The sequence below is a fragment of the Ovis canadensis genome, chromosome 18 (genome assembly GCF_042477335.2).
Source record: "Ovis canadensis isolate MfBH-ARS-UI-01 breed Bighorn chromosome 18, ARS-UI_OviCan_v2, whole genome shotgun sequence".
Taxonomy (NCBI): domain Eukaryota; kingdom Metazoa; phylum Chordata; class Mammalia; order Artiodactyla; family Bovidae; genus Ovis; species Ovis canadensis.
Genome location: NC_091262.1, coordinates 36,148,281 through 36,172,234, shown reverse-complemented (window position 1 = coordinate 36,172,234; position 23,954 = coordinate 36,148,281). Strand labels below are relative to the sequence as shown.

The 23,954-nt window shown below is 37.7% G+C and overlaps 1 protein-coding gene across 2 annotated transcripts in view; it reads left to right on the top strand.

Moving 5' to 3' along the window:
- The window catches only part of BTBD1 (BTB domain containing 1), a 90,249-nt gene extending 66,560 nt beyond the window's left edge, over positions 1-23,689 (top strand). The window contains exons 8-12 of one of the 2 annotated variants that reach the window (XM_069558947.1): positions 19-216; positions 10,635-10,827; positions 17,926-18,013; positions 21,177-21,323; positions 21,833-23,689. In XM_069558947.1, the coding sequence (XP_069415048.1) occupies positions 19-216; positions 10,635-10,827; positions 17,926-18,013; positions 21,177-21,323; positions 21,833-21,991 (785 nt within the window). In that variant the 3' untranslated portion in view covers positions 21,992-23,689. Of the gene's footprint in view, positions 1-18; positions 217-10,634; positions 10,828-17,925; positions 18,014-21,176; positions 21,352-21,832 lie in introns of both variants that reach the window. The other variant, XM_069558948.1, reaches the window with a different exon arrangement.
- The last annotated feature ends 265 nt before the right edge of the window (positions 23,690-23,954 follow it).

Sequence of the window (23,954 nt, the reverse complement as noted above, 5' to 3'; positions counted from 1 at the left end):
TTTGTAAATTACTTGTAGACACACTCTGTGCGGTTCTAGAAAGAGACACTCTTAGTATTAGAGAATGTCGACTTTTTGGCGCTGTTGTACGATGGGCAGAAGCAGAATGTCAAAGACAACAATTGCCTATGACCTTTGGAAACAAGCAGAAAGTTCTGGGGAAAGCACTGTCCTTGATCCGCTTCCCACTGATGACCATTGAGGAGTTTGCGGCAGGTAAGGCTATAACTTGTCCAAAATCTACTTGAAACTATTGCAGTGGGCAGTCAGTCTACCTGTGTGAGAGAGAAAAAGAAGCTATTTATGTGTATATACATTTGTGTGTGTAATTTCCTCCAGTTCTCCTGATAGCCCTTGAAGATAATATTGTAGGTTATATATTTGTATTTTTTAAATTATGTTTTTTATATCTTTAAAAAATATTATAAATACATAGAAGTTAAACGGTATCTTATAGGTTTAAGATTGGGAGGGGTTAAGCACCTTACCCAGAGTTACAGTGACAGATCTTTCTGACTCGTAGGGTTGATGCTTCTTAGTTCTGTGACCAGTTCTTATTTCCCACATCAACACTGAGTATATTCTGCTTCTAAGTCATGGCCAGATTGATTTAGAAGAAAAAAACTCGTAATTGTTTACAGTTATACTTCTTTATGTTCATTGGCCATTTGTATTTTTTTCTTAACATTCATGACTTTTATTCTATTGAGGTATTCAAATTTTTCTTATTATGTTCCAGTATTCTCCCAAGTTGTTTTTGCTGGTTGGAATAATTTGTTTTTTCTTCCTGTAAATTGTTTATAACATCTACATAGTAAAGTGGATAAATACTGTGAACACACCTATGTGACCACACATACCTCTTTATAATACATTATCATATCCCTCCAGTCTCCATCATGCATGTCTCTCCTAGTCTTTTATCTCCCTCCCAAAGATGACTCTTTCTGGCTTCTATAAATGAGTTTTGTCTGTTTTTAAACTTACTGTAAAGGAAGCCATGTATTCTTTGTGTGTGGCCTCTTTATCCTGACACTATGTCTGTTGGATTCATCTCCGTGGCTGTGTATGGCAAAGCCACACACTGTTTCATTGCTGCATCCTCTGTATGGATGAACCATGGTTTATTTATCCACTTTACTGTTGGACATTTGTGTTGTTTCTGTATGGCACCATTGAGAACATTCTTATACCTGTGGCTTGGTGTCTATATGTGAACATTTCTATTGAGTGGGAGCAGTACAGTTGCAAAGTTGCAGAGTGTACATATGTTAGCATTGGTAGATCCTACCAAACAGTGGCCCAAAGTAGTTGTAACAGTTCACAGCCAAATACCAAACTTAGTCAAGAGTTCATTCCAGTTGCCTCATATCCTCTCCATTCAGTTCAGTTCAGTTCAGTCACTCAGTCCTGTCCGACTCTTTGCGACCCCATGAATCACAGCACGCCAGGCCTCCCTGTCTATCACCAACTCCTGGAGTTCACCCAGACTCATGTGCATCGAGTCAGTGATGCCATCTCATCCTCTGTCTTCCCCTTCTCCTCCTGCCTCCAATCCGTCCCAGCATCAGGGTCTTTTCCAGTGAGTCAACTCTTCACATGAGGTGGCCAAAGTATTGGAGTTTCAGCCTCAGCATCAGTCCTTCCAATGAACACCCAGGACTGATCTCCCTTCAGAATGGACTGGTTGGATGTCCTTGCAGTCCAAGGGACTCTCAAGAGTCTTCTCCAGCACCACAGTTCAAAAGCATCAATTCTTCAGCGCTCAGCTTTCTTCACAGTCCAACTCTCACATCCATACGTGAACACTGGAAAAACTATAGCCTTGACTAGACCTTTGTTGGCAAAGTAATGTCTCTGCTTTTTAATATGCTGTCTAGGTTGGTCATAACTTTCCTTCCAAGGAGTAAGTGTCTTTTAATTTCATGGCTGCAGTCACCATAAGCAGTGATTTTGGAGCCCCCAAAAATAGTCTGACACTGTTTCCACTGTTTCCCCATCTATTTCCCATGAAGTGATGGGACCAGAAGCCATGATCTTCATTTTCTGAATGTTGAGCTTTAAGCCAACTTTTTCGCTCTCCTCTTTTACTTTCATCAAGAGGCTTTTTAGTTCCTCTTTACTTTTTGCCATAAGGGTGGTGTCATCTGCATATCTGAGGTTATTGATATTTCTCCTGGCAATCTTGATTCCAGCCTGTGCTTCTTCCAGCCTAGCATTTCTCATGATATACTCTGCATAGAAGTTAAATAAGCAGGGTGACAATATACAGCCTTGACATACTCCTTTTCCTATTTGGAACCAGTCTGTTGTTCCATGTCCAGTTCTAACTGTTGCTTCCTGACCTGCATATAGGTTTCTCAGGAGGCAGGTCAGGTGGTCTGGTATTCCCATCTCTTTTAGAATTTTCCACAGTTCCTTGTGATCCACTCAGTCAAAGTCTTTGGCATAGTCAATAAAGCAGAAAGAGATGTTTTTCTGGAACTCTCTTGCTTTTTCCATGATCCAGTGGATGTTGGCAATTTGATCTCTGGTTCCTCTGCCTTTTCTAAAACCAGATTGAACATCTGGAAGTTCACGGTTCACGTATTGTTGAAGCCTGGCTTGGAGAATTTTGACGATTACTTTACTAGCATGTGAGATGAGTGCAATTGTGTGGTAGTTTGAGCATTTTTTGGCATTGCCTTTCTTTGGAATTGGAATGAAAACTGACCTTTTCCAGTCCTGTGGCCACTGCTGAGTTTTCCAAATGTGCTGGCATATTGAGTGCAGCACTTTCACAGCATCATCTTTCAGGATTTGAAATAGCTCAACTGGAATTCCATCACCTCCACTAGCTTTGTTCGATGTATATAATCTGACAGAATACTTGTATCCAGAATATGTTAGACACATATATAATGTGTGTGTATACAGCTAATATGCCCCAGTCTGTGAATTGTCTTTTCATTATCTTAATGTTGTCTTTTTATAAATAGAAGATCTTAATTTTAATGAATGAATTTATCAGTCTTTTTGTTTAAGGTCAAGGCTTTTTATGTCTTCCTTAAGAAATTTTACCTGCCTCGAGGTGATAAAAGATATTCTCTTAGGTTTTCTTCTAGGAAGTTTATTGTTTTTCATTTAACTTTTCAGTCTGTAATCCAGTTGGGTTTTTGTTTTTTTGTGTTTTTTCCCCCCACATGTGTGTGGTGTGAGGTTAGGGGTCAAGATTCATTTTTTCCCCATGTGTCTGTATATTAAAAACTATCCTTGCCCCCATGCCCAGCAGTGCTAAAGTGAAAGTATTAGTTGCTCAGTTATGTCTGACTCTTTGCAACCCCATGGACTTTAGCCCTCCAGGTTCCGCTGTCAATGGAATTTTCCAGGCAAGAATGCTGGAGTGGGCTGCCATTTCCTCCTCCAGAGGATCTTCCTGACCCAGGGATCTAACCTACGTCTCCCACATTGCAGGCTGATTCTTCACCGTCTGAGCCAGCAACAATGATAGTGAAAGTGAAACTTGCTCAGTATCCAACTCTTTGTGACCCCATGGACTAATTCTCCAGGCCAGAATACTGGACTGGGGTAGCCTTTCCCTTCTCCAGGGGATCTTCCCAACCCAGAGATCAAACCCAAGTCTCCTGCATTGCAGGTGGATTCTTTACCAGCTGAGCCACAAAGGAAGCCCAAGAATATTGGAGTGGGTAGCCTATCCCTTCTCCAGCGGATATTCCCGACCCAAGAATCAGTCCGGGGTCCCCTGCATTTCAGGCGGATTCTTTACCAACTGAGCTACGGCAGTGCTAACTTTTGTAAATCATCTCACTATATATGAATGAATCTATTTCTGTAATGTTTACTCTGCTGTTGTATTGTTTATACTTGAACCAAATCTGTGGAGTTTTCATTTCTGTAGTTTTAAAGTGAATCTTGAAATCTGATAGTGAAAATCCTCTAGCTTTGTTCTTCTGGATTATCTTGGCTGTTCTTGGTCTTAAGTATTTTCATATAAACATTTTAAGCAGCTTGTTAGTTTTCACCCAAAAACAGTCATGGGTTTCTGATTGGAGTTGCATAGAATCCATTAATTGGTGTGGGGATAATTGATATTTTTATGATACTCTGTTTTCTATTCCATAAACTTTAAGTCTTTAAAAATTTCTCTTAGTAGTATTAATATTTTGAGCTTTCTGGTAGCGGTCTTGCATATTTTTTTTTGGTAGGTTTATTCTGTACATATTTGACTTGCTAAATGTTATTACAGTGATTGGTTTTTTTAGTTTTCATGTCCTAATTAATTGTTTTTCGGTAGAAGTGCAGTTGGTTTTCCTGTATTGACTTTGTATCCTATACTGACCTGCTAAATTCACAAATTCTAATAGTTCATTTGTAGTTCATTGTGCATAGTCTACATGTACAGTTATGTGATCTGCAAACAATGATAATTCTGTTCTTCCCTTCTAATCCTTAGACATTTCTTTTTCTTGCCTTACTGTATGACTTAGAAGCTTGAGCATGCTAAGAGGTACAGATAAGTGAATATCTTGTATTATTTCATCTTAGGCAGAAAGTTTTCAGTATTTCCCAACAGAGGAATTTATGCTTGCTGTAAATTTTTTGCAGATAGCCTTTATTGGATTAAGAAAGTTTCCTGCTATTACTACTCTACTAAGAGTTTTATTCATGAATTTTATCAAATGTTTCTCCTCTGTTGAGATAGTGATGCAGTTTTCCCCTTTAATTTTCTTAATATGCATTGTTTGATTTTCCAAGGTAAACCTTTGGATTCCTTACATAGAACAGACTTGGTTGTCATGCATTGTTCTTTTTATATATCACTAGATGCTCTTTACCAAATTTAAAAAATATTTTTAGGACTGCTTCATGAGAGAAATTAGTCTATAATTTTCCTTTCTTGTAATGAAATGATCAGATTTTTTATTATCAAGTTTACGCTGGACTCATGCAAAACTTAGGAATATTTTTTTTTTCATTATTTAAGAGTTTATGTAAAATTGGTGCTATTTTTCCTTAATTGTGTAGAGGAACTCATCAGTGAAGCTATCTGGATCTAGTGTTTTCTTTGTGGAAGTATTTTAATTAGAGATTCAATTTCTTGAATAGAGTAGGACTTTTCAGGTTTCCTATTTTTGTAACAGTTTCATCTAGACCTTTAAGTTATTAATGTGAATTTCATAATATCCTTTTATTATCTCTGTGAAATCTAAATTATGTCCCCTATTTCATTTCTGATACTGATTTATTGTACCTTTAATCAGCCTTGCCTAGGAGTTTATCTATTTTGTTAATTTTTTCCAAGAACTGACGTCTGGCTTTATTAATTTTCTTTATTGTATATATGTTTTCCATTTCACTAATTTCTGCTATTTATTATTTCCTTTAATTTTAATTTTCTGGGGATTATTTACTTAGTCATTATGACTTTTTGAGATATACTCAAAACAGTGGCTTTCAACTTTATTCTTTTCGTGTCTAGTTTTCTGTCTAAACATCCATTTTTTCCCCCAGAAATTTTGATATATTGTATTTTCATTACCATTCAATACAAATTATTTTCATGGTAATTTTTTTCTTGATCCAAGGGCTATAAATACATAGCTTAATTTTCAAATATTTGGGCATTTTTCTTCCCAACATTAAGACAGAAATTTCTGTTTAAGTGTTTATCCCTTAGCAGCTCCATTCTACTTGGTTTCTTGGTGTCATGGTTTTCTCTTGCTTGCGCGTAGCTTAGGAATTGACCAATACTTCAAGGAGAAGTGATGCACAAGATGTTGATCTTGTTTTTCTATTAAGTATTCTCTTCCAGATCATTGTCTGGCTGCCTTGGTAGCTTTTTGTCTCTTCAGTTGAGTGAGGACTACTATAGTTTCTAGATTGCCCGTTTCTGTGTGACATTAAAGCTCTGTGAAGCAGATCAGCAAATATTCCAAGGGGGAAAGTGATGACAAATATAGGGCATAATCTCAGTTTACTGTCTCAGTTGTTCACTGTTAATGTGAAATAACTGTTTTATGCACTGTTTCATCTGTAATTTCTCCAGGCTAGAATACTGGAGTGGGTAGCCATTCCCTTCTCCAGGGGATCTTCCCGACCCAGGAATCGAAACTGGGTCTCCTGCATTGCAGTCGGATTCTTTACCACCTGAGCCACCAGCGAAACCCATAGTTGTTCTCAAACATAGGTTATTCCGTCCTGCAGACTTCTTAATATTTTTATGTAATCAAATAACATTTCTTCTTTTGCTGTTATGCATGCTATTTTCTGTTGTGCATATTATTCTGTATTATATTTTTCAAAAATGTTTTGGGGAGAATCCCCTTTATATTCTCTATTTTGCTATTGTGTGTTTAACACTTTTTTTTCCTTCTAGAGATTAGGAAGTAATAAATTGTGCATTTAATTTTTTCCCCTTCAATTTTCTTAATTCTTCATTTCATAATAAAACAATATTTATTTGCCTTCTCTATTTCAGATATGAATGTTAGTTATGATGTGTCATCCTTTCACCCTTTGACTATTATAGGTAGATTGTACACCCACACAACATGCTACAAAAATACAACTCTCTTAGACTTAACTATAGGTTGTATTGGTTTTAGTGCTCATCCCAGTGTATTCCTGATTACTTTCTTTAGATAGGTATATGGTATGTATCTGAGCGTGTTTTTCATGATCTGAAGACTTCTTTTTTCAACTAAGGAAATTTTATTATACAGGCATTCCTTGGAGATAGTGTGGGTTAGATTTCAGACCACTGCAATAAACTGAATATCACAATAGAGGGAGTCACACAAATTGTTTGGTTTCCAAGTGCATGTAAAAGTTATAGTTACACTATATGGTTGTCTATTAAGTGTGCAGTAGTATTATGTCTTAAAAAAACAAATGCATAACTACATTTAAAAAGACTATTGCTAAAGAACACTAGAGCATTTAGCAAGTAATTTTTTTGCTGGTGGAGGATCTTACCTTGATGTTAATGGATGCTTACTAATCAGGGTGGTGGTTGCTGAAGATCAAGGTGGTCTTGGCAATTTCTTAAAATAAGACAACAGTGAAATCTGCCACATTGATTCCTTTCACAGATTGTTTCCTTTCACAAATGATTTCTCTGTAGTAGGCAATGCTGTTGGATAGCATTTTACCCACAGTAGAACTTCTTTCAAAATTGGAGACAACCCTCTCACACTCTGCCATTGCTTTATCAACCACATTTATGTAATACTGTAAATCTTTTGTTGTCATGTCAACAGTCTTCACAGCATCTTCACCAGGAGGAGATTCCTTCTCAAGAAACCTCTTTTCTCATCTGTAGAAGCAGCTCCTTATGTGTTCAGGTTTTACCATGAAAGTGCAGCAGTTTAGTCACATTTTCAGGCTCCACTTCTAATTCTAGTTGTCTTCCTGTTTGTGCCACATCTGCAGTTACTTTCTCCACTGAAGTCTTTGAACCTCTCAATGTTATGCATGAGGGTTGCAATTTACTTCCTCCAAACTTTGTTTGGTTTTGGTATTTTGACCTCTTCCCATGAATCATAAATGTTCTTAGTAGCATTTAAGATGGTGACTCCTTTCCAGATTTTCAATTTACTTTGTCCAGATGCATCAAAGGAATCACTGTCTGTAGCTTTACAAAATGTACTTCTTAAAAAATAAGGCTTGAAACTCTACATTCTTTGATCCAAATTTAGCATAAATTTGGGACCCTAGGATTTTCAGAATGGTGAATGAGCCTTAACTTCAGCTGAATGTCACCAGCTGTATTAATCCCTAGCAAGAGAGTCAACCTGTCCTTTGAAGGCAAGCATTGACTTCTCCTCTCTAGCTGTCAAAGTCCTAGATGACATCTTCTTTCAATGGAAGGCTGTTTGTCTACATTGAAAATCTGTTGTTTTGTGTAATCACCTTCATTAATTATCTTAATTAGATCTTCTAAATAACTCATTTCATCTTCTGTGTCAGGTACTTCACCTTGCCCTTCTGTGTCAGGAGGCAACTTCTTTCCTCACACCTCCTGAACTAATCTCTGCTGGCTTTAGATGTTTCTTCTGCAGCCTCCTTATTCCTCTCAGCCTTCACAAAATTGAAGAGAGTTGGGCCTTGCCCTGGATTAGACTCTGGCTTAAGGGACTGTTGTGGCTGGTTTGATCTTCTATCCAAACCACTCAGACTTCTTCCGTATCAGCTATAAGGCTATATCGCTTTCTTATTATTTATATGTTTGGTGGAGAAGCACTTAATTTTCTTCAAGAATTTTTCCTTTGCATCCACAGCCTGGCTAATGTTTGGTGCTAGAGATCTAGCTTTTGACATGCCTTCCTCATTCAACTTAATCATTTCTAGCTTTTGATTTAAAGGAGGCATGTGTGACTGTTGCTTTTTCTTGAAACACTTAGGAGGACACTGTATGGTTGTTAATTTGCCTTATTTCATTATTGTGGTATCTCAGGAGGAGATGGGAATGGCTGATCAGTGGAGCATTCAGAACACACACATTTATCCATCAAGTTCACAGTATTATTATGGGTGTGGTTCAAAACTATTACAGTAGTAACATCAAAGGTAACTGATCACAGATCATCATAACAAATACAATGAAAAAGTTTGAACTGTTGTAAGAATTACCAAAATGTGACACAGAGGCACAAAGTGAGCAAATGCTGTTGGAAAAATGATGGCAATAAACTTGTTTGGTGCCACAAACCTTTAATTTGTGGAAAAAAATGAAAATGTATCTGCGAAACAAGCGAGATGTGCCAGTAGCTTGAATTATTGCATCATCCTATTTTTGTTAGTTCTCAGGAATGCTAGTTACTGTATGTTAATCTCTGCTTTTTATCATCCGTTTTAATAACCTTTAACATTTTAATTCTTTTGTCTTACCTCTTGTTATTCTCAGAAAGTTACATGAGTTTTCACCTCCGTCTCTCTTCTGATCTTATACAGTTCTAGTTCTGTTGTTTTTTTCCCCCCTCTAAAATGCATGTTTTAAGTTTGTAATTGTATTTTTTCTTCTTTACAGTCTCTATTCATACTATTCTCTATCCAGAGATTCCAAGTGAACCATAGTGCTAGATCTGGCAGGTTGATATATTTTGTGTGTGATATTTTAAAATTTTTTATTAAAAATTAGGGTGTTTTCTGTTAAAATCTGATATATAGCTTCCTAAACCAAATTTCACTGCAGATGATGATTGCAGCCATGAAATTAAAAGACGCTTACTCCTTGGAAGGAAAGTTATGACCGACCTAGATAGCATATTAAAAAGCAGAGACACTACTTTGCCAACAAAGGTCCATCTAGTCAAGGCTATGATCTTTCCAGTGGTCATGTATGGATGTGAGAGTTGGACTGTGAAGAAAGCTGAGTGCCGAAGAGCTGATGCTTTTGAACTGTGATGTTGGAGAAGACTCTTGAGAGTCCCTTGGACTGCAGGGAGATCCAGCCAGTCCATCCTAAAGGAGATCAGTCCTGGGTGTTCATTGGAAGGACTGATGCTGAAGCTGAAACTCCAATACTTTGGCCATCTCATGTGAAGAGTTGACTCATTGGAAAAGACCCTGATGCTGGGAGGGATTGGGGGCAGGAGGAGGGGACGATAAAGGATGAGATGGCTGGATGGCATCAACAACTCACTGGACATGAGTTTGGGTAAACTCCAAGAGTTGGTGATGGACAGGGAGGCCTGGCGTGCTGTGATTCATGGGGTCTCAAAGAGTCGGACGAAACTGAGCTGAACTGAAACTATATTTCTAGTATATTGCAGTCTCTTATCTAAATTGTTTTTCCAGCCTTGAAAGAGATCTCCTGGCATCTTTTATGAGGAATAGCATTTATTCCTGGATAAATTTAAGCAGTTTGGAGTTTTCTCAGAAGCAGTGAGTGAGAGAAGTATAGCATGTGATATGTTGCTTTCACAACTCTTCCAAGTCTTAACTCCTGCCCTCTGCTAATTTCAAAATCCCACAGTGAAAGAGCACTGTGCCATCTATTTCCACCTGTACATATTCCATTGTTCAATTATAGCCTCAGACAGGTGAGGATTGGAAAGGTCAGGATAACTCTTGTCTACGACCATAAGCATTTCTTCACTTCTCCTTTCTGGTAAACAGAATCCTCAGAGAGGGTGAATGGATAGCAAAGTCCAGAGATCTTTCTCTGATCTCAAGGTTTCACCTAAGCTTGGATTTATCAGTGATTTGCACACTTACATACTAGGTTAACCTCAGATGAATTTAGTAAAAGTTTTAAATATATGCTAAAATTACATATTATAATGCTGCTAAGTCACTTCAGTCGTGTCTGACTCTGCGACCCCATAGACGGCAGCCCACCAGGCTCCCCAGTCCCTGGGATTCTCCAGGCAATGTAATATGTAATTACAAAATTACATATTGAGCAAGTTCCGGGAGTTGGTGATGGACAGGGAAGCTTGGCGTGCTGCAGTCCATGGGGTTGCAAAGAGCTGGGCACGACTGAGCAACTGAACTGAACATATGCTAAGATTTTTTTTACCTCATTTTTACTTTACATCTTTCCCATTTGAATTCACCTTATGTGGAATACTACACAGTTAGGAATTGTAGTGAAGTTAGTTATACTGAGGTTTATGCTTTTATTTCTACAGGTCCTGCTCAGTCTGGAATTCTGTCAGATCGGGAGGTGGTCAATCTCTTCCTTCATTTCACTGTCAATCCTAAACCCCGTGTTGAATACATTGATCGACCGAGATGCTGCCTCAGAGGAAAGGAGTGCTGCATCAATAGGTTCCAGCAAGTAGAGAGCCGGTGGGGCTACAGTGGCACGAGTGACCGGATCAGGTATTAGCCATATTGGAGTCTCAGGAGTGGGCAGGGCAGTGGTTAGCCTTTGAGTCTCTGTTCATATCCTGGGAGATGATTAACCACATTTTATTTTATACTTTGTTTAATACATGTCTAACTTGATACAGCAATAAGGGAGGCTTACTGGTCTCCTTACTGAATTATGAGCGAGGGAACCTTTTAGGAAACAAGGAAGGAAGGATTGAATGGGTCTATGAGTTTTGTAAGGCTTGTCTCTGATGGGGAGCTGAAGTCTAGACCTTAATTGATCAAACACTGTTTTAAGAGTCTTAGGGCTACAGTTTAATACATTGAACATTAACTCAGTTTAGTGTAAGTTTTTTCTTTGCATAGATGTTACATGGAAAATATCTCAGTATACATTTATAACAATTTTGAATGGGAAAAACATTTTTAATCTTAAAAGATGTATGCATGTAATCCTTTCGGAATTTATATTTGCCCTACCGTGTTTCTTAGGCTAACTGTGAAAATAGGATATGTATCTGTTTTCATATTGAATGTTAATAGCACTTTGGTATAAAACTAGAAACTAACACCAAGTCTGTTTAAAACTAGAACTCCCAAGGGGGAGAGGACGCCTGTAAATATTGGGTTAAAATAGAAATAAAAATGCATTTGTGGCCTATTTAGTAGTAATTCACACAATGAGAATACTATGTATGAAAACTTAGGGGATGAGGCCAAAGCATCACAGAGAGAATTAGCAATAATTAACTGCCTTTACTAAATAGAGTAGAAATAAATGATTTAACCATTTCACCCATGAAGGTAGAAAATGAATAGCAAAAAACCATATGAAAAGAGAAAAGAAATAGATAAACATAGAAATTAATGAATTAAAAATAGTAAATTGCTAAATCCATAAGCTGGTTCCTGAAAAAGACCAATAAAATAAACCTCTAGCAAAGGTAATAAAGAAACTATATCTACAAATGATGGAATATAATCATATACTGAGGATGTTTTTATTTTAATTCTGGGTTTACTCTGTGCTAATAAATTGAACATCTTCATGGAATGGATCATTTTATAGGCAAATATAAATAATCAAAATTGACTGAAGAAGAAAGCCTGACTAGACCAGTTACCATGGAAGAAATTAAAAGTTATCAAAGAACTGTCCCTTCACAAGGTGGTTTTGACAGGTGAGTTTGATCAGACCTTCAGGGAGCAAATTGTTTCCTTGAACATTCAAAGAGGAAAATACTTTTTGGTTAATTATTGAAGGAAGCCTAACCCTTATACAGGAATCTAACAAGCTCACTGATATAGAAAAGACATCCTACCTAAAATAGCTTATTGAATCTAGCAGTACCTCACAAGGATAATACTATAAAAGCAAGTAGATGTAAATCAGAAATAGGTGTACATCAACTATACTCCAGTTTTAAAAAAAGATAAATCAGAGTTGGAAAAATACATCCAGTGGAGATAAATATGCAAGATCCAAGTTCTGCCATCTTAAGTTTGGTTCTGAAGCTGTAAAGTTATAGAAATTGAAGTGTTTATAACAAGAAAGGCACACATATTGCTCAGGAGAAGGGTGGCCATTTCAGATACAGAGACTTAAGTTCCTCCTGTGGTTTCTTAGAAAGAGGACACTGAGCGATACATTGAACATCTTTTAAAGTAACATCCATCCAACAGTGAGTTTTGTAGGGCTATTCCTAAAAAAGTCCATCAATGGAAAAGGAGTGCAAAGAAACCATAAAAGGGAAAGTTTGTTTGGAGTTTGAAAGAATAGCTCAATACTAGGAAACGTGTTACTTTAACTCACCATGGTAGCAGATCAAAGAAAAATAAACAGTGTATTTGGATAGATGTCAAAACTTTTGATAAAATTTCACCTTCAATCCAGGTATAACTATTAATAGGCTGGGTCTAAAGGAATACTTATTTTAACACAATAGATTATCGAACCCTCAAGATAGGGGTGCCTGGTAACGTTGCTGATTTCAGCAATATTGTTTTAACGCTTGATTGATGTAGGCATAAAGGATAAAGAAACATAGTAATTAGCGCAGCATTGTGAATCAAGTATACTTCAATATAAATAAATAACTATTGGAAAGGAAGAGTCTTTTTCATTTTTTGCAGATAACATCTGTGTTATATCCATCAGATCTGTTTCTCCTTTTATAATTGGTATTCCCCCTTTAGTAACCTGAAATGAAATTTATAATGTGTTTCTTTTTTTCTTTTAAGAGTAACTTTTTCTTGTATAATTATTTAGTTTTAGCTTTTTCTCATTGCAGCGAGCGGGAGCTATTCTCTAGCTGCAGTGCCTGGGCTTACTGCAGTGGCTTCTCTTGTTGCAGAGCACAGGCTCTGGAGCACTGGCTCAGTAGTTGTGGTGCACAGCCTTAGTTGCTCTGCACATGTGAAATCCTCCCGGATCAGTGATTGAACGCATGTTCCCTATGGATTCTTTATCACTGAGCCACCAGGGAAGCCTGTATTTCTTTTTTTTTAAGTGGTATAATGGCTTAGATATAATGTAAAGGAAAATAAATGTAACTGATAGTAAAATAAAATGCATACCTCAACGTGTAGGCACTTGGGCAGCAACAAAAGACAAGAAGCAATCAGACATAGTACCTGTGCACACCAGCACGCTGAGACAGCTGCAGGTGCAGAGAACAGGATGTGGAGTGCTGCTAGTTTTGTCATTTTCTTTAAAGGTTTTCAAGCAAAGCACATTACAGTCCATCCTATTTTTCCATATTTGAGAACTCATCTACTCGCTAGAATTTATTTGTGACCCCCAAGTCAACACCGGTAGTGTGTTCTCAGTCATTCCCAGGAAAGATTTGAATCATTCATAGAATTTAAGATTATACTCCACATAAGTCGGGTGTGTGTGTTGTTGTTTAGTCGCGAAGTCATGTCTGACTCTTTTGCGACCCCATGGACTGTGGCCCTCCATGTTCCTTTGTCCATGGGATTTCCCAGACAAGAATACTGGAGTGGGTTGCCGTTTCCTTCTCCAGAGGATGTTCTCAACCAGGCATTGAACCCTCATTTCCTGCATTGGCAGGAGCCTCCAGGAAAGCCCAGGGTGTGTATACATATTCCCCCAAGAGCAGTGGTTTAGTATTTGCTGATTCTTTGTTTGTGAAAACTATAAAATATAACTGCCACAAACAATGAGAATTGACCAAAATTCTACTTGCTTGATTTGAATTGTAATCACCTCTTGTAAAAGTCCGTGAATATTAAAATTACCGTAAAAATCTTTGGTCTATAAATAAGTTTTAATTAGGTTCAAAGCTCATAGTTAAAAACAGGTGTTTTATCTGCATGAATTCTGACCGGACACTTGAACTAATTGGGGTTCTTTTTTTTGGAAGCCTGTCCTAAGCATTGCAGCAAACCTGGTGGCCCTGGCTGCCTGCTAGTAGTGCTTCATAATCCTCATGAAAACAGAACATACCTCCTTGCGGTGGAAAGCCTTTTGAGAACAAGTATTCAACCCAGACAGCTTCGGGATCAGTAAAAATCTGTTAGAATCAATAAAAAAAAAATAGTGGTCAGTTACAAAATGTATTTGCAAAAGCCAGTGATGTTCTCATGTCATTAAAATTCCATTACAGGGATGGATGGTGCTGGTGGTTAGCAGCAGTGTGAATGTGCTTGTACCACTGAACTAGGGACTTTAAAATACTTAAGATTGTACATTTTCCACAGTAAAAATTTTTAGGGAATTGCCTGGCAGTCCAGTGGTTAGAACTTAGCACTTCAATGCAGAGGCCCAGGTTCAATCCTCGGTCAGGGAAACTAAGATCCTGCCAGCCACACAGCACAGCCCTCCCCCCAAAATTTAATGTTTGAATTTTCATTTTTAATAGTAAAAACAGACCCACCTGCAATAGTAACAAATAACAAAGTAGCAGAATTAAATCCTATAGGAAATGTACAGTGTGGTATACCACCTGAAGAACTGGAGAACTTTGACACTGAACTTTGTCAGAATCAGACAGTGTCTTTCCAGACTAACTCTGTGTTATGCAGTTCCTTATAGAGGTCACATGTTTTGGGTAGGGAGGGGTGGGTTGGCAAAACTATCCCAAAATTAATCTGCAAAAATAAATACTTCTTTTAAGAGAGTGGTATTAATATGAAAAATATTGTAAAGCTATAATAAGATAGTGTATATAAAGAGTTCAGAAACCAATCTAATGTAAAATGAACATTCAGAATGTGAGGTAAGAATTAACCACTGGAAAAATAAAGTTCTGTCTTTACTGATGCCATCTTCCAGCATTTGCATAAATGAAAATTTTAACATTAAAAAAATGAAACTGAGAAAGTGTTGGAACAGAATATTTATTATAAGGATGAGATAGGCCTTTCTAAACTTGGCATAGATCATAATTAGACTACAAATAAGTCAGAATGTTTATATCCAAAACCACCATAAAATTGAAAGATAAATGACAAATGAAACTTTCTGAAATGAATATTACTGACAAAGCATGAACTTTCAAATCCACATGAAAAAGACACTCCTCAGCCAAGAAAAATGGGAAAGAACATGAGTGGGATTTTCATTAAAAGAGAAAATCCAGTAGACCGTATGCATATAAGCAAATGTGCTGACGCATTAATGGTGGTGGTGGTGGTTTAGTCACTAAGTCGTGTCCAACTGTTGCGACACCATGGACTGTAGCCTACCAGGTTCCTCTGTCCATGGGATTCTCTAGGAAAGAGTACTAGAGTGGGTAGCCATTTCCTTCTCCAGGGGATCTTCCTGATCCAGGAATCAAACCCAGGTCTCCTGCATTGCAGACAGATTCTCTGCTGACTGAGCTAAGAGGGAAGCCCAAACTCATTAATAATCAAATATAAATAGAATTTGTCAGTCATCAGTTTCTCAACAGTAAAAAGATGATACTTGTAGTTGAGAGTGAGATAGCAGTGATTTTGATTCCTTCTTGGGTGTAAAGTTTTATAATCTGCCCAGAAAGCAGTTTGATAAAGTTCATCTAATGCCTTAAGAATATACCTTTTCTTTTCCCCAGAAAATCTTACAGGAATTTATTCTAGGAAATAGTCAAGGCACTGTTAAATGATTTAGCTATAAGATTGTTCATCATGGCGTTGTTATATAACAACAAAAATTGCAAACAACCTTGATTATCTAACATATAGGAATTAGTTAAATGAATCGGTAATAATCTTTCACCTTTTTATATGAAGTTATAAAAATATATACTGACATGGTTTTTAAAATAGCACATGTATATTCACAGAAAAAAGTCTATTTTTCTGTTCTTTAAAAATAGAAGTAAAAGTCTGAAAGGGAAATGCACCAAATTAAAAATGAAGTTATCTCTATTTAGTATATTTAGAGTTGCTTTAAATTTTTCCTCTTATTTGTTTAGCTACATTTTCTAACTCTTTAAAATAGTATATTGCTTTTTTATAATAAAAGCTATAATATAAATTTTTAAAATTTTAAGGAGAGTCTCATACTGGGAGTTTTAGCATGATGTTTAAGAGTGTGACCTTTTGATTCATGCAGCACTGGGGTTGTGTCCCAGCTCAGGTATGCAGTTTTGATCCAGGCAGGTTGATTTCTCTAAACCTCAGTTTCTTCAACTATAAAAACTGACAGTGATGAAAATAATACTGTTACTTAGTTTATAGAACTATTATGACTAAAGGAAATAATTCATATAAAGAACTGGGCTCAGTGCCTAACACAGGAAGTGCTCATAAAGTGGTAATGCTGTGGTAGTAGTAATAGTAAAATTAAACTTGTGACTTCAGTTCTTGAAACATGAAATGTTGAGGATAACTCCTTTATGTTATAGATTCTTTCTTATTATACAGTCATTTGTGCCATTTGTGCTTGATGCTAATTTTCATACGTTTATAAATGGAGTAAGGTGGGTCTGTTTCCTAACTATAGTGACCAGACTGGACCTGCTCGTTGTTCTAGTGTGGAATCCCATTCTGATCTGCTGGTGTAACTCAGGTCCTATGCCCAAGTCCTCCACCACCTATGCTGTTACAGCAGTCTGCTTCCTTCACAGTTCTAAGCACAATTTATAATTAATGATTTAACTCTTTGTTTACTTATCTATAATCAGTGTCCTCCACATAAGTGCAGTAGGGCTGGAAACTGCCTTGTTGACCATTATTTCTGCAGGGCCAGGCACAGTGCCTCCATCTAATATGCCCTCAGTAGACCAACCTAGATAGCATATTCAAAAGCAGAGATATTACTTTGCCAACAAAGGTCTGTCTAGTCAAGGCTATGGTTTTTCCAGTGGTCATGTATGGATGTGAGAGTTGGACTATGAAGAAAGCTGAGTGCCGAAGAATTGATGCTTTTGCACTGTGGTGTTGGAGAAGACTCTTAAGAGTCCCTTGGACTGCAAGGACATCCAACCAGTCCATTCTAAAGATCAGTCCTGGGTGTTCTTTGGAAGGACTGATGCTAAAGCTGAAACTCCAATACTTTGGCCATCTGATGCGAAGAGTTGACTCATTGGAAAAGTCTCTGATGCTGGGAGGGTTTGGGGACAGGAGGAGAAGGGGACGACAGAGGATGAGATGGCTGGATGGCATCACTGACTCGATGGACGTGAGTTTGAGTGAACTCTGGGAGTTGGTGATGGACAGGGAGGCCTGGCATGCTGCAGTTCATGGGGTCACAAAGAGTTGGACACAACTGAGCAACTGAACTGAACTGAAGTAGTCATCTAGCTGAGGAATTGTCAGAGTTTGGGCTGCTGCTGGTTAACACTTCTGTGTTCATGAAGGAAATGTGCAGGCAGATGTGGACTAAAATTATCACAACAGAAGTAGGGTGTAGGCTGAAATGCTTGACTCAAAGGTGTACAGTGCAGGCAACAGATTCTAGTTAAGTTCCCATTAAGTTACTCTAGCTAGAGGTTTTTGGTAAGCAGAAGACATTTCCAAGGATGTTTAATTTTTAATAGTTTTCTTTATTATGAGCAAAGTTAGATGTGCTGAGTAATACTTAAAAAATGTATAAGCATTTAGAACATGAATGCTTATTGAATTTTGTATATTATTTGATATTTGTTCTCATTTCCTCAGGTTCACAGTTAACAGAAGAATCTCTATAGTTGGATTTGGTTTATATGGCTCTATTCATGGCCCCACGGATTATCAAGTGAATATACAGGTACACTTTTCTCACCCACTCTGTACCATCTGAAGTATATAACAAATGTAATTTTGCAGTAAGGTATTGTTTTGATGAAATCCAAGTTTCAGTATAATTATCAAAGGCATCAGAAAGCCTGCTAGTAGCATTTTAAATGTAGAGGATTCCTTTTTACAATTGATCTAAAGTTTGTGGTTTCAGAAAATTGGGGTCCTGGGGCTCTTAACAGAACCATTCACTATAAGGAGCTCTCCTTTGTCCAGGAACCCCTTCTGTTAGCCCTTCCTATCTGCAGTGGCTATCTGCAAACACCCACCTGCTTTCTTCATGATACTTGAACTCTAGAGCTTGAAACTGCCTGTAACTCCTGGTGACATCGCTGGTCTCTGATGGTCTGACTGTGCCCTGCCCCATTCTTAGGTCTGATCCACCTCAGTTTTTTTCAGATAAGGCATGGTCACTTACCCTTGAGGAAAGTGAAGCACCTCTCTGCTTCCCTCCCAGTCTACCAGTGTTCTCCACACTTTCCATTGCATGCCCTAGTTAGTAAAATTATTTTTGAAACACATCCACATTGCACTTTTATCTACTATATACATACACCTATGCAGTACTATATTAATTTTATACATAAATAAAAACACAAAGGAAAAAAGGAAGTAAACAATATTTCAGACTTCCATCAACAGAAAAAACTGCCCTTTCCAAAATGTTAACATTCTATTTTTAATACTGAAAACATGAGTGAACTTTGTGATCAAAATACATCATTAGTCTTCAGGACCACACAATAATTCAAAGACCTTGTCTGATGACATCCAGAAAAGATACTTCTTCACAAAGACTCACAAAGTAGCTCAGTCATGTCCAGCTCTTTGTGAACCTATGGACTATACAGTCCATGGAATTCTCCAGGCCAGAATACTGGAATGGGTAGCCTTTCTCTTCTCCAGGGGATCTTCCCAACCCAGGGATCAAACCCAGGTCTCCCACATTGCAGATGGATCCTTTACCAGCTGGGCCACAAGGGAAGCCCAAGAATACTGGAATGGGTAGCCTATCCCTTCTCCAGTGGATCTTCCCCACCCAGGAATCAATCCAGGATCTCCTGCATTGCAGGTGGATTCTTTACCAACTAAGCTATCAGGGAAGCCCCCTCAAAAAGACACCTCATTCCAAATGGAAGAATTGTTTTATTGGCTGGGCTAATGAAATCATGCTCATTTTTAAATCCTGTCCACTAAAATCTAGTGAAATTCAGCTATAAATTTATATCATTCATATCAATTCATTGCTCTTATAAATCAGAAAGTTACAGTTTTAATATTTTTAACAAATAGGTTCAAAAGCCACTGAAATTTGTTTATCTGAGAGATTTTAAAGGTTAGAAAATAAAAAATCACAGAAGACCTCTGAGGGATATAAAGATTTTCATGGTCACTCCCGGTTTTACTCTATATATTGTTGAGATCCTATCTAATAGGATCTGTAAACCCACTTAGGCAAGCTGTGTAATCTGTAGGCCTGGGAGAGCAAGGGTCCCATGATCATTCTCTATGGCTGAAGAGCCCTCTCTTCCTTCAGTGCCTGTCACTTGTTACATGAGACTCCAGAGCCCTTGTTTACAAACTGAAGGAGGGCATCAGGGTTATGGGTGTACTTAGCTGATAAAATAGAAAATGAATAGAAATAGGACTTCTCTTTATGTTCTTCCACTGAGTGACTGGTCTTATGCACCCTCTAGATACATTACCAGATAGATCTCCCTGGGTTTGAATTTCAACTCTGCTATCTCCACGGTGTGACTGTGGGCAGATTAGGTGACCCCTGTAAGCCTCAGTTTCCTTGTTTACTTTGATAGGCATAGTACTTACATTATAATGTTCTGAGGACCAGTTGAGCCGATGCCTGTAAAGTGTTTGAAACAGAGTCTGTTGCTATGATTGTTGCTCTAGTTTTACAATTTGATTCTCACAGTAGCCTTAGGAAGAAGGCAAACAAATTTTTTCCCAAATTAAAAGATAAAACTGAGGTTCAGAGAAGTGAAGTGGCTTGCTCTAGGTTACATTGCCACAACCAAATCTTGTGTCTCCACTACTTCATTCCTGGGTGCCAGCATGTCTTTTGTTTCTTTTAAATTTTTTACTGAGCTGTGATACAGTGTGGTCCCTTCGTATCCTCGAGGGGTTGGTTCCAGGACCCCACGTGGTTACAAGAATCCATAGATACTCAAGCCCCTTATATAAAATGGTGTCATACAGTCAGCCCTCCACGTCCACAGGGGCCAATTGTATATACAGAAAAGTACACATAGTTATAAGTGTATGACTTCCTTTTCATATACTGTGGACTCGGTTGTGTAACCAGCAGCCTGATGAAGGATTAGTGCATTACAGCACCCCAGACATCCGGCGTGATCTTTTCTGTTCTCTTTCCCCCCAAGGTGGCCACTGTCCTGATCTTCCACTGCTTGTCCTGGTTCAGCCTGTGTTCCTATTACTCTTTTTATCTGAAGTATGCAAAAAGATGGCTTTGTGAGCCTTGGCTTCCACACATACTGCCTTTGCATGAAGACTTTTCTCTTATAACCTGGACCTCTGACTTGAGCTTTTAAAACTCTTCTGTGTAGCCTCACCACTTCCTGACAAAATCAGTGTTTCCTGTCCTCCTCCACTTCATCTCAAGCACAACTCTCCTACTGCAGGTGCTGTTCTGAATCGTCCCTGTTTACTTGTCTTCTCATAACTAGAAGCTCCTTGAGGGTGTCTCAGTGCCTGGCACAGATTATGGGACAGACAGAATTATCATATTTTAAATATCCACATAAGACATTACAGGAATTTCCCAGCAACAAGACAGAGGCTAGCAAGGAGTAAAGGCTCATTCCCCTCAAGTTTCTAAAATCCACACATTCTTTAACACCAGTTCCCAAGCCATGTGTCCTTTTTAGAAGCTCTTCTACAGCCAAGGCCCAGTTATCTGACATCCTCCCATCCTCACTGTGGTGAATGCATTTTCTGACCACGTGTTTCAAGCCATGTTTGGTGGTTAGAGATGGCAGAGAAAAATGACAACAGAAAGAAGTAGAAGCCTGCTGTGCTGTTCCTAAGGGCTTCATATTTTCTAGGAAACTTTTTCAGTTGATGTAACTCAAATTTAACTTTTCTTTTAAAAATTACAGATCATTGAATATGAAAAAAAACAAACACTGGGACAAAACGATACTGGATTCAGTTGTGATGGAACTGCTAACACATTCAGGGTCATGTTCAAAGAACCCATAGAGATCCTGCCCAACTTGTGCTACATGGCATGCGCAACACTCAAAGTAAGAGTCTTCCTGAATGTTCTACCTGGTGAGCTGCGGGGCCTGGGGTTTCATCCTTCTTGCTGCAGAGTACATGTTTCAGTAGCAGCTGAGAGTCATTCAAAATACATCCTTGGCGGAAGCAGGGAAGGCAGGAAGCTGGGAGCTAAATTGTACCACGGCTTTGAGAAAAGCAGTGCCTCTCAGCACAGCTCTGCTTGGGAAGAAATGGTTAGTTCTCCACAAGAATCTAGTAGCCCCTTTGAGCAGGAGATTGCAAGTTTAATAGAAGATAAAACAGTTTTTCTTAAAACCATTTCACTGTTCTCTAATACCCGAGCTCTGTGTTCAGTATTTTTAGTCATTAATTAGCTTGTAGCAGAAACAACATTTTTCAGTAAATGACTTGGCATGCATTTTTATCCAAGAGCTATAAAGAAATAAAGTAGATCGTTAATCTAATTGAAATGCCACGTCCAGTTGAGTGCTTATTAAATAAAATTACTAATGAACCGTTTGCTCTCATTTAGGGTCCAGATTCCCACTATGGCACAAAAGGACTGAAGAAAGTGGTGCATGAAACACCTACTGCTAGCAAGACTGTCTTTTTCTTTTTTAGTTCTCCTGGCAATAATAATGGCACTTCAATAGAAGATGGGCAAATACCAGAAATAATATTTTATACATAATTCAGCTTTATAACATCCAGCTGAACAATACCTAATTCAGCGTTACAATACATCCTGGCTAAACAGTACCATGCAGTCTAGTCTCAACGGCATAAAGAACTGGTCACAAAAAAGAGATTGAGTGTTATGAATATTTATAACTGTAAGATAAGAGACATTTTGGTTTCTTAGGTAAATAAATGTGACTTAAATCTCTGCATGATTTAACGGGTGATTTCCATTTTCTTATAACCTTAAGGGAAAAAAGAATGGGTTTAATTGTTTTAAAAAAAACAGCTATTTCAGCTTTATCTTGTATAATTTCTTAGATTAGCTGACTCATGATATTTCAGCAGTTTTATAATTGAAAGATTCTTGTTTTATGTAGCTTGTTTGTGTTTTTTGTTTGTTTTTATTTGAACTATTTTGAAGGTTACATAAGATGAGGTAGGTCAGTATTTCCACAGAATTCCTACTAAAGTTAATTTTCAGAAAATGAAGAAAGCTGACTTCATCCTTGGAGTTTTGAAATATCTGGTTGTTAGTATTTGGCATAGTGCTAGAAATAGGCTTAACAAATGCCTCAGAAAATTTTGAGTGCATTTATAGAAAAAATATTTCATAATAGTCTAGTAATATATTACATAGTACAGTTTTAATCAATAAAATTGAATTTGTACAAATTCACAGTAATCTGTTATGAACAGAGGATCTAAAGATGTACTTTAAGGCTGGATTCTTTATCACTTAATCTTTATCACTTAAAGTTTATAGTATATATAAACTATACCCATCTCTCTGAATGAGACATGCTGTTGAGAATTCCCAAAATTGAAATGATGATGGTGATGGTGGTGGTGCCTGGCTAAACAGACATCATCAATTCGACATTTGGTGATAATCTTACAAAAGGAGGAATGGAATGAAATACTAACATCTCTAACAACTGCTTTGATATCCAACAAAATCACACCTGCTGGAAAATATACTTTCTGAACACCTACATAGTTCTATCCAAGAAATAAGATTTAATATTTATGACCTCACTGTCACAGGTGCAGCTGCCTTAGGAGGGGATGGGAAGTATATTGGCAGGATGACATTTATACACTTTTATAAAGCAAAATTTTTATATAAATAACTTTTTCTTTCCCTTGAAAATGATTATCTCATTACAAATGTATGTATAATTAAGCTCTATCAAATAGTTGTAGAAGATGTGCAGAAAATCATAATTCTTTTTAGTATCAACTTAAAAAGAATTTTTTCTAAATGGTAATTAGGATAAAATTTCCATCCAAAGTAGTATATCACTTGATATTTTCATGAAGATAGGGAGGTGTGTTGGCAGCAGAGGTCTCTTAAAATGGCTTGAGGAAAAGGGAAATTTTTCCCTATCTGGTAATATGATCGTAAGACTGTAAAGCTCAGTTAACTGGAATAACTCTGAAATGTGTGGTCTGGTAAACTGAAGATTAACCGGCAAAAACTCTTCAGTTTTGCTGGAAAATACAACTGCAGAAAATACTTCTGCCTTAAAAAGTACAGTATGCCAGAGGTAAGTTAATGTTGTTTGACGCTTGAGGTATTTCAGTTGCCTCCAGTGTGTTACACTGAACGATTGTAACTGAAAGTAGTCATAGAAGGGACAAGAAATGGAACAGTTTACTGATATGGGACATCCCCTGGAATTATAAATAAATATCTATTATCCTTTTATTTTTTGTTACTTGTCTTTTTTTCTAAAAGTGTTTGCTGGTCAGTTGTGTCTGACTCTTTGTGACCCCATGGACTGTGGCCCACCAGGCTGCTCTGTCCAAGAGATTCTCCAGGCAAGAATACTGGAATGGGTTGCCAGAGGCACTGTTTTTGAATCAAAGTTCTAGTTAATTGAGGTTTAGCATTATTTTTGTTTATGTGTGTGTACATGCGCTCAATTGCTCAGTCAGCATCTGACTCCTTGCAGACCCATAGACTGTAGCCC